This window comes from Protopterus annectens, chromosome 10.part0 (genome assembly GCF_019279795.1).
Source record: "Protopterus annectens isolate FY-2018-M chromosome 10.part0, PAN1.0, whole genome shotgun sequence".
NCBI lineage: Eukaryota > Metazoa > Chordata > Ceratodontiformes > Protopteridae > Protopterus > Protopterus annectens.
In genome coordinates, this window is record NC_056744.1 from 1,688,428,663 (window position 1) to 1,688,440,751 (window position 12,089).

At 41.1% G+C, this 12,089-nt stretch overlaps 1 protein-coding gene across 1 annotated transcript in view; it reads left to right on the plus strand.

The window, feature by feature from the left end:
* Positions 1–12,089, plus strand: part of LOC122813904 (zinc finger protein 501-like) — an 85,965-nt gene that overhangs the window by 42,483 nt on the left and 31,393 nt on the right. Inside the window, exons 3-4 of the mRNA XM_044086451.1 lie at positions 3,442–3,568; positions 6,235–6,360. Of these exons, the coding sequence (XP_043942386.1) occupies positions 3,490–3,568; positions 6,235–6,360 (205 nt within the window). The 5' untranslated portion in view covers positions 3,442–3,489. The remainder of the gene's footprint in view (positions 1–3,441; positions 3,569–6,234; positions 6,361–12,089) is intronic.

Here is a 12,089-nt window from a genome sequence, read left to right on the forward strand (position 1 = left end):
TAGAGTGGTGCACAGCAACATTTTTTTCCACTCCACAAAGGTGGAGCCACAACAGACCCTGGGAACTATCACCCTATAAGTCGGACTAGCTTGGTCTGCAAGACTATGGAGTGCATCATCGTGGAACTCATTAAAAGAGACGTTGGGAATACCCAGTTCGGCTTTGTTAAGGGCAGATCATGCCTTCTAAACCTGGTGGACTACTTTGAGACAGTTACCAAGGTTATAGATGAGGGAAAGGTGGTACACATAGCCTACCTGCACCTCACAAAAACCTTCAACACCATTCCCCATTCTGGTATTATAGACAAGCTCACCAGACTGAACATAAACCCCTGTGTCACAAGATGAGTTGCCAATTGGCTCAAGGACAGAATCCACTTGGTGAGAGTTGCGGGAGCTTTGTCTGACTCTAAACCGGTTAAAAGTGGCATTCCCCATGGCTCAGTCCTAGGACCCCTCCTGTTCGGCATATACTTCTCAGAGGTACAAGCAAGCACAGGAGGACTATGGCTGACCAAGTTAGCAGATGACTGCAAACTAGGGGCTATAATTGACTCTCCATCTGACACAGACATCCTCCAAAAGGGTCTCAGACAGATACCTGGTGTCAAAATCATGGCCTCAAGCTAAATGCCAAAAAGTGCATAGTCATCCCCTTTGGAAAAAACAAAGTACCCACAAACTACCACATAGGTGGTAGTAACCTAAATACGGAAAACGTAATAAGGGATCTGGGAACCCAAGTAGGTGGTAATCTCTCCTTTGATAATCACATTGCCAAAGTGGTTAGAAAATCCTTCTATATGGCCCACCTAATCACAAAAGGGTTTGTATCCAGATCAAAACTGGTCATTGTGCCACTCTACTATTCGTTCATCAAACCCATAATAGAGTACAACGCCCCATTTGGGATGTACCTTACAAGACACCTGCAACAGCTGGAAAGACCACAGAAGTACCTCACCAAGAGGATCACTGGCTTCAAACAGATGCCCTATGCAGCTCGACTGAAGAAACTCCAGCTGTACTCGGTTGCATACCGCCTACTCAGAGGTGATCTCTGCCTGACATATAAGGCCATGTCCAACTCAGAATTGATGGTCATGCTCAACCTAAAGAAAAACGTATCCCCTCGAGCCACACGCTCTAGGGATCTAAACCTCATCACAACAATAAAAAGGACGTGCTGGAGGGATAGATTCTTGTCCCAGAGACTTTCCATGCTTTGGAACAAGATTCCAATCTACATTAGGTAAAGCTCCTCGCTAACACTCTTCAAGAGAAACTTTGATTAGTGGATGGGAAACAGAAAGCTTACCCCGGGGATCACTTCCATGGCTGTGCTGGACAGATGCACAGGGACCTAATCTAAGGGGGCAGCGAAAGCCAGCACATTCTGGCTAGGCTTATAAATGCCTTCGGGCAGATAGCCTAGTACCTTCGAATGAACCTATAAATGAACTGTGGACTTTCTCTGCTATTTAATGCATTTATGCATATTTAGACTCTGCTATAACCACATGGCAATCCTCCCCACAATAATAATGTCCGTAATTGTATGACACTGTAAATAGTTATGAGTGATTATTACATAAGGCACTACAGAAATGTGTAAAAATTCATTAAATGACATTTTGAGAAACTCCATGGATCACTTACAAAAGACAAAAATGCTTAACTGCTTTTTTATTGTGCATCAAGTGTTGCTCTTGTAAAACACTGAAGGTCTTCTGTTTCACATAAAAAAAAAAGTTCAAAATTTCAGTGTCAGGAGGACCCCTACAAGTAGCTGCATGGCATATCCTGCAACATATTATAAAAAAAAAAAACTCTTGCACCATGCAAATATCATATGCACACATTTACAGAGCATATGCAGTTCATATATTGGCTATCCCAGACTACCAGAAGCAGATGGAAGAGCATAGAATTATTTTTATGAAATCAATTTATAAATAGTAATAGAGACTTTTTTCTTAAATAATTTCACTGTATAATAATAATCAACAGGGTGTGAGTAGCACAGTATTTATCCATGGTTGGCTTTGTTTAATCACTCAGGCTTTACCCCCTTGATCAGATTGTGCCATCTGTGGGTAAATCTTGCATTACCCACATCATGTAGTGGGTTTATTTATCCTTTGTTGACCAGATTATTCTCACAGGGCTAGCAGCCTGTTTTCAGGGGAGACCCAATGTGGTGTTTATACTACTGACCTCCTCTGATCTTTTCAGTAAGTGCATTAGTGTCTTTTACATCTACCTGAATTCCACCAGCTCTAGCAGAAGCAAACGTAAATTTAACTGATGTAACCCTTGATCTGGGCAGACTGTTCCTCTTTGAATATATTTTAGACCACAGTTTTGTCTGAGCCTTGCTGCATTGTAATTCTGTGTGCCTGTAGTCTACCCTGCTGCATACTGCTGAATCCAGCACAAATGCAGGTAGCATTAGGCACTGACAAATGATTGGTTTTGGATTATCCCTCCAACAGCTGTTATTCATATTCTAACCCAGCTGCTCTCATGCCTCCTCTGTCCTTTGGACCCCACCCATTTTTCCTGCACCACTGGCCATTAAATTAATTTGGCCTACTGTCCCATAATGGTTTTATTAATTCCACCAGTCAGCTTCTGTACCACCACAGAGTGGATATCCTGTTCCTGCTACATCTTGACTGCCATCTTGGACCATTTGTTGTAGATTTCTTAAGTAATCCTCCATGGTTTGTCCTCTTCCAGTAGCTACTACAACTATCTCACAGCCCCATGCTTTCTCCATCTTATTCCTGCTCCTAAGTTTTCATTCCTACTCAGCTGTAATCCCACTTTTTCTTTCCATCTTTCAAGGCTTCCTTCTTTGCTTCCTGTTTTCCTGTTCCCTAAATTAGATCACCAAGTCTTTTTCTAAACTTTAGATCTTTGGACGGTGCAATGGTAGCATTTTCACCTCACAGCGGAGGTTGTCTTATTTGATTCTCGGTTGGAGTCCCTGCATTTGTGTGGGTTTCCTCCAGGTGCTCCGGTTTCCTCCCACGTTGCAAAGACAGGCGTTTGGACCATTTCTCCCAGGGCCTCTGCTGAAAAGTGGCTTCATTCCAAGTCTGACTTTCCTGGTTAACAAATGTTTAATTAATTAATTAATTAATTAATTAATTAATTAATTAATGTGTGTAAAGGAGAGAGAGAAAGCAGCAAGAGACATTTTTCAACTCAGAAATGAAGGCGTTGTTACTTGCATAATTGTGTGAAGGAAATTTGTACTTGTTAATGACTGATTTTAGTTTTACTGTTTTAACTGCACTTCTGGTAACAAATGTCTCTGCTACCCTTCTGAAAAAGTAACACAATTTACATTGAAAGCATTACATGAAAACAGCATATTTTACACTGACTGTAGTAAAAGAAAAGATGAACTGCACTGTGTGTCTTTTACAGGCTCCAGAATCCTTTGAGGATGTTGCTGTTACTTTCTCAGCAGAGGAGATGAAGATGTTAACAAAACAAGACAAGGAGCTTCATAAGGAAGTGATGTTAGAGAACTATGAAACCTTAGTTTCAGCAGGTAGGTCTTGTCACATCTTAGAGTGGTCTTTATTCTGAGAGTTATGAGTACCTTATTAAAACGGAATGCCGAGATGTTTTGTGTTTCTTTGCTACTTGAGTAAGTGAACCAGTTACTGAGGACCATTTCAGTCAAAAATTATGCCCCAAGGAAAAAACTATATAACAATGGGAAGTTAATGCACAATGCATCCAAATAAATACAGAAATAAAAGGAAAATCATATCCTGGTGCCTAATTCTACATTCCTGTCATTTATCTGAATCAAGTGAGCAGTTTGTAGGCTGCAGATCAATTAGAATGTGTTTTTTAAGAAACATGTTAATATAACATATTTACAATGTATACACAGAATAGAAGAAATTCAATATCACATACTGTTATAAAATGTTAGGAATACATTGAATCATAAAGGTAGGCTTGCACAATTACTATGTTAAGAGTCTTCGTATATCAGTAGCAACCTTTCAAGACTATCCCAACCACTAAAAGTCTTAGTATGATTTGTAGATCTTATTCTGATCACTTCTTTTTCACTTGTATACAGTATTGCTGTCAAATTTAAACATTCTTTGAACATAGGACCTGAGTTCAGTTTCCATTTTTTGTAATAACTTTTCTAGCAACTGCCAAAAGACTCCAGAATATTTTTTGTTGGTGAGAGGAAGCTGATTTACCTGGAGAAAACCTACAAGGATACAGGAGAAGCATACAAGCTACAAGCATAGTACAAACACAGGAATAAACTATGGACGCTGGAACTAAGTAGAAAAAATAGAAACCAGACAATTCAGAAACCTGCACATTGTGTTTAGGTAAAGACATCTCTGTACTGCCTCATTTTTCAGATGGCCCTCAGAATACCAACATCTTTCCACACCTGAACCTACATAATCATGAGGGATCTCCCTGCTATTTGTAATGTCACACTTTGTTTTAGAGGGTTACAAGGGGTAATTAACACTTTTTAATTAAAGTTTTTCTTTCACTGTTACACGTTCTTATTCTTGATATCACGCTAGGTATGGCCATCTGTTCTTTTTATGTAAAACTATAATCCCTTACCTATTGTGCAGTCTCCTTTGAGATAACAGGTATTCTCTATATTTCTCTCTCTCATGTCCATGTTTAGTTATGATTAATTGGATATTTCAGATGTAATCTGTTGTCACTGAACTGCAGTTTACACCAGAAATGTATAACTTTGTGTACCCATTTTCCACACCTGTATGACTTCAAAGCATAGCTCATCTATGGCTATAACAAGGTACTGTCATCTCAATAAGATAAGATTTCCATGAGAGATACATTGCAAAGTTCTTTAAGTACAGACAGCAGCATTTTGGACTTCAGAGCTTTTCCCGGCTGAATGTAGTACACAGGGCATGTGTTTCTAAACACAGGCATAATAAGAAACATTGATGTATTTTAGATATTATGAATATCTGCTAGTTTTTCACATGAATACAACTAGTTATACAGTTTGCAAATTATGATAAAAGGGCTCCTTATCAAGGACACAGATGCAGTTGCCTCATTAATAAACAAAAATAAACACTTATTTTGAATATACAGTTTTTTTTTAAAATTACAAAAATTGTTTACTAGTATAAGTTGAAGTGAAAAAAGTAATCATTGCTAGAAGGAAATAACTTCTTTAAAATGTATTTAGTGTAACTCTGGATGCGAGTAATACATGCAAAACTGAAATTCTGCTACTCTTAAACAAATTAAACATTTCATGTTCATAGGTGTGTACTAGACTAGTGGCCCTGGAGTTTTTACAAGCCTAGCCTATAGGATTACCCTGGCATCGTGCCACCCGACCTTAGTTCTCAGTGCTTCTATCTAGTAAAGCCACTGGGGTGATCCCTGGGGTGAATTTTCTATTTTCCATCCACTCATCAAGATTCCTCTTGAAGTGGGCCAGTGAGGTGCTCTGCTTGACATGTATGAGAAGTCTATTCCATAGCATGGGCAGTCTCTGTGTTATGAGCCTAGCCCTCCAGCATGTTATGTTGATTGTGGTAATGATGTTGAGGTCTCTGGAGTGTGTGGTGCAGACGGATTGGAATTTCTTTAGATGTAGCATTTCTAACAGAGCTGGGTCAGACATGGCTTTGTAAATCAAGCAGAGATCGACTCTAAGTAGGCGATATGAGAGAGAGAATAGTTGGGAGTTTTTTTTTAGTCTGTCCATATAGGACAAATGTTTAAGGCCTAGGATCCTCTTTGTGAGGTGCTTTTGTGGCTTCTCCAGTTGTTGCAGGTATTTAGCGAGGTACATGCCAAATGGGGCATTGTACTCTATGATTGGCCTACTGAGGGAAGAGTAGAGGGAGACAATGACCCCTTTTTACCTGGATACAAAACCCTTAGTAATGAGATGTGCCACATAGGACTTTCTGACCACAGTGGCACTGTGGTGGTCAGCAGAGAGATTGCTGTCATCCTGCGTTTTGCAGATCTCGTAACACCTTCTGTGTTCAGTGGGCTACCATTGATGTGGATATTGTATTTTGTAATTCTTTTGGTAAACATGCTTTAAGTATAGAACTGTGGAAGACTGAGAGAACATGTTTTAATCTTGTTAAATAAAACTAAACTGTGCACAGGAGCTCTTTGGAAGAAAAATGTATGTAATATATATATTTTTTTATTATGTAGGTTACAAGATCCCCCCAGAGGCATTGTTAGTGCTACTTAAAGAAGATAATGCTGAACTGCGAGTGAATGACAAGGATGGGATAAACAGAACAGAACACAAGAATAATATTAAAGAAAAGCCCGACAGTAAGTGAACAGCTCATTAATGATGCATTTTTATGGGACGTTCTACTCTCTTTAAAACACTTTGAGGAAAATGCGAGAAAATATATGTACAGTAAAAGACTGAAAGCAAAAGTCTAAAAATATAATGTTAATCTGGACAAAATGAGCATATATGTGTGTGTGTGTGTGTATATATATATATATATATATATATATATATATATATATATATATATATATATATGGGTTCACTTCAGTTCACTGAACTTTCAATTCACTGACTTTCATTTCACTGACACCATTTCACTGAAATTCATTTCACTGAAAGTTCATTTCACTGACAAGTATTATTACAAAGTAAATGGAATATGCCCCCTTCCCCACTGTAGTGCGACCCTGGAGTTAGAATATATAGTTAGGGGGGTGTGGGGGGCAGAGCCCCCCACATCGGGGAGTGTTTGGGGCGCAGCCCCCCACTTACTTTTCTTTTACTAAGCAATATTATATCAAAACGTAAGAATATCATATGAAATGAAGTGGGGGGCTGCACCCCCCACACCCCTCTATGTGGGGGGCTCTGCCCCCCCCCCCCAACTATATATTCTAACTCCAGGGTCGCACTACAGTGGGGAAGGGGGAATATTCCATTTTATTGCTAATAATAGTTGTCAGTGAAATGAACTTTCAGTGAAATGAACTTTCAGTGAAATGAACTTTCAGTGAAATGAACTTTCAGTGAAATGAACTTTCAGTGAAATGGTGTCAGTGAAATGAAAGTCAGTGAATTGAAAGTTCAGTGAACTGAAGTGAACCCATATATATATATATATATATATATATATATATATATATATATATATATATAGGTAGCTACGTAGGGGTTAAGGATGAATGGATGTGCATGTAGCTTATTTTTTATATAAACAAATATTCTTATATAATAGCTCCAAACTGGGATTTGGTAAATGTAGTGGAAAATAAGAGGACATTAGGGATAAGATATATTTTTTAATACCTCATAAAAAATAGCTCATAAAAAGTCATACTTTGTGTTGTCTATGAAGTTGTATTATCAATGATTTTCATGCAGTTTGGTATATAGACCAGGTTGCTTGTACATTAGAGGGTAGATTCAGTAAACCCTACATGGTAGCCACTGTTTTGTATTCAGTAAGCTGCTCTACACAGTGTATAGAGCTGTGCAACCACTGTAAACACAGTGGTATGCTATACAGCATAAGCAGCTGAACTGTATACTAATCAACCAATTCAAGATGGAGATATTCAATAAGATATAAAGCAACCGTGTAGACTCAGTGTTGTTTTTTCCTGCAAATTCCAAAACTTATTGGAATACAACCATGGAAAGGAGTTTACGCAGAGAGAATGTTAGGGGCTGCTGTTGCCTTAATTCATGTGTATTTGTAACAGGCTGAAGTCTCTGCTGCTGCTGCTAATATACCCATGACCAAGAAGAAGAGTTTTCAAACCCCAGTCAACTTATCACAGTCTGTATGAGGTGGAGATTGTGGAGTGCTAAAGGGTATATAGAGACACACTACAGGAACTCTGCAACCTCTGTCTTCCTCACCTCAGACCCAGGTCAAACTGAGGAAAACCAATACCAGTGAAGACAAAAGTATGTGTAGCACTTAGAATTTTAGCTACAGAAACCTTTCAGAGACAAACAGGGGACATGCTGGGGGTGTCAAAGGCATTGGCATCCGGGATCCTCCATCAGTTCCTAAATGCTGTGCTCCAAACATGTGCGTGACCACATATATTTTCCCCCATACCCCTTAGGACAGGGCTACAATTATGCAAGAGTTCTATCCTGTAGCACACTACACTGAGGTTCTGGGTGCCATAAACTGTACACATAAAGAAATCAAGGCACCACCCGAGGAACAGAGAAGGGTCTACATAAATAGAAAGGGTTTCCACTCCATTAACTGCCAAGTTGTGTGTAATGCTAGGGGAATCATCTTGAATGTATGTCTTGCCCACCTAAGAAGTTACCACAACTCATGTCTGGCACATCTCCCAACTGTATCAGATGTTCACAAGAGGTGATATCCCACAGGGTCAATTACTGGGGATGGTAGGTTATGTACTGGAACCATGGCTGATGATGCCCATCAGAAATGCACACACACCTGTTGAAGAATGCCATAATGAGGCACATGCTCAAACCAGCAATATCATATGAGCATGTGTTTGGGATGCTGAAGTCACAATTCCACTATCTAGGTACATCTGGTGGAGCCCTGCAGTACAGTCAAAGTACATGTACTGAAATCTTCATCATCTGTGTCATACTTCACAACATCATTCTGAGAAAACATTTTCAGCAGGATCAACAAGGGGAAGGGGCACACATCCCACTGCCAGCGGAAAGGTCACCACAGCCACACGCAGGTGAGGAGTCAGCTGGGAAACCAGCAGTTGCAGACATAGGTGTGCTCAATATGCCCTTGCATTGCTAAGACGCAATGCATAGCACACTCACTCACCACCTAAGGGGCTAAAACATTCATACTACATACATACATATAATAACATTGATTCCAGGCAACGCTCAAACCTTTAACTACCCATGTAATCGCTGTGTACTCCTAGCATCAGACAGACTCAACCCTGAAGTAAAACTGTATTAACTGCTGGATTTACCAGGTAAGTGATGAACCTGGAGTGTTAAACCAGAATTGTGTAATAATACAAATGAATGGCATATCTGTGTATGTTATTGTTATGTATTTAATTTAAACGAGTAAAAAGGTGGATGATTGTACAGCAGTGACTTGAACATGTGACAGCAGAGACTTATGTGAATACATGTGTCCTTTATCAAGTAATAGGCCTCGGGCATCAAAGATTCACACATTCATACCTCTCAATAGTACTGATAGGTTCATAGGTAGGTATTAGGCTATCTGCCTGAAGGCATTTATAAGCCTAGCCAGAATATGTTGTCTTTCGCCGCCCCTTTAGATCGGTTCCCTGTGCCTCTGTCCAGCAGAGCCATTGAAGTGATCCCCGGGGTAAACTTTCTGTTTCCCATCCACTTGTCAAGGTTTCTCTTGAAGAGTGTTAGTGAGGAGCTCTGCCTAATGTAGATTGGGATCTTGTTCCAAAGCATGGGAAGTCTCAAACAGGAATCTATCCCTCCAGCACGTCCTATTTATTGTTGTCATGAGGTTTAGATCCCTAGGCTTGAGGGGATATGGTTTTCTTTAGGTGGAGCATGTCCATCAATTCTGGGTTGGACATGGCCTTGTTTGTCAGGCAGAGATCACCTCTGAGTAGGCGGTATGCAACAGAGTACAGCTGGAGTTTCTTCAGTCGAGCTGCATAGGGGATCTGTTTGAGGCCAGTGATCGTACCTCTGTGGTCTTTCCAGCTGTTGCAGGTGTCTTGTAAGGTACATCCCAAATGGGGCGTTGTACTCTATGATGGGTCTGATGAGTGATGAGTAGAGGGGCACAATGACCTCCTTTGATCTGGATGCAAACCTTTTTGTGATTAGGTGGGCCACATAGAAGGATTTTCTAACCACTTTGGCAATGTGATGATCAAAGGAGAGATTACTATCTACTTGGGCCCCAGATCCCTTATTACATCTTCCGTATTTAAGGGACTGTGGTAGTTTGTGGGTACTTTGTTTTTTCCAAAGGGGATGACTATGCACTTTTTGGCATTTAGCTTGAGGCCATGATTTTGACACCAGGTATCTGTCTCAGTGAGACCCTTTTGGAGGATGTCTGTGTCAGCCAGAGAGTCAATTATAGCCCCTAGTTTGCAGTCATCTGTGAACTTGGTCAGCCATAGTCCTCTTGTGCTTGCCTGTACCTCTGAGAAGTATATGCTGAACAGGAGTGGTCCTAGGACTGAGCCCTGGGGAACTCCACTTGTAACCGGTTTAGAGTCAGACCTAGCTCCCACAACTCATACCATGTGGGTTCTGTCCGTGAGCCAGTTGGCAACCCATCTCGTGATGCAGGAGTTTCTGTTCAGGCTGGTGAGCTTGTCTATAATACCAGAATGGGGAATGGTGTCCAAGGTCTTTGTGATGTCTAGGTAGGCTGTGTGGCCCACCTTTCCCTCGTCTATAGCCTTGGTAACTGTCTCAAAGAAGTCCACCAGGTTTAGGAGGCATGATCTGCCCTTAGGAGGCATGATCTGCCCTTAAAGCCGAACTGGGTAGGGTCCAGTGTTTGGAGGTTCCCATTGTCTTTGTTTATGAGATCCATGATGATGTGCTCCATAGCCTTGCAGACTAAGCTGGTCAGGCTTATAAGGTGATAGTTCCTGGGGTCCGTTGTGGCTCCACCTTTGTGGAGCGGAGTAACTGTTGCTGTGCACCACTCTATGGGCACATAGCCTGTGGAGAGGCTGACTTTGAACAGTGTGTTTAGGTGAGGGGTTAGTTCATCTTTGAGCTCATGTAGGATGCACCCTGGGACACCATCCGGTCCCATTGATACTGTGTTTTTGGCTTTGGAGAGGGATGTTTTAACCTGAGTCTCTGCGATTTCAGGGGCACTTCATTCTTCTGGTATGGTTATGGGCCCTTTTGGGGGTGATAGAGGGGTGAAGTTTGCACTGAACCCATCTGCCAGGATGTTGGTGATATCAGTTGGTTCAGTGTATTTTGTGCAATTCTGCTCCAACTCCGAGCAGATCTGAGAATTGCCAGTTAGATTCTTGACATAGCTCAAGAATGCCTTGTGGTTATCTTTGGAATCCTTGGCAATTTTTCTTTCGAAGCTAGCCTTGGATGATTTAATGAGGGATCATAGTTTTTAGCTGAAACTGATCAGGGATGTCTTCCCTTCTTGGGATTTTACTCTTTTTCTGTACTAGTTTCCTCCTTCTATTGTACAGCTTGTTTATGGCAGGGGTCCACCAGACTGGTTTCCTTTTCTTGGAGGAGTGAGTCTTGGTTTTGCTTGGGATAGCACAATCCATGCATTCTTGTAAGTGCCCGTAGAGTGCATTAGTAAAGGATTTTGCAGCTTCAGCAGCATTATCCTTTAGCATGGGGGCTTTAAAAGTTTCCACATCGGTCTTAAGTAACGTGAAGTTTGCGTTTGAAAAGTTTTTCACGGTGGTTTATTTGACTGGGGGGGGGGTGGAATGTGGCTATCCAGAGTGATTTGTTTATGGTCAGATCTAACCAGCGAGGGGTTGACCTATGGTGTGGAACACAGGTCGCTCATCTTGGTGATGACCAGGTCCAATATGTTGTCACCTCTGGTGGAGGTGTCGACCAGTTGATCCAGGGTGTTTGAGTTTATAAATTCTAGGAAATGTTGGGCAAAGAAGTTAGTACTTGAGTAGTTCTCCCAGTTAATGTTTCGGTAATTGAAATCACCCAATATCAGGGTGTCTGGTAGGACCTTTGTTTCCCAGTGTTTCCAGAAATGTGGACTGGGGGTATTGGGACATGATGGGTGATCTATAGCAAGCTACAATTTTGAGTTGCAGTTTTGCCCGTTGTTAGTTGCACATGGATGATCTCTGAAGCATAGTGCTTTGCCACTAACCTGGAGGTGTGGATATCCTTGATGAATATGGATACGTCCCCAGCTTTTGTATTTCAGTCCGAGTTTTGTGGCCAAAATGTATGGTATGGTATGAGCTGTAGCCTGGTAGTGCTGGGGTGCTCTCTGGAGCCTTAAACCAGGTTTCTGTTACTGCACATATATCAGTTTTCTCCATACCAAGGAGTGCCTCGAGTGCGTGCATTT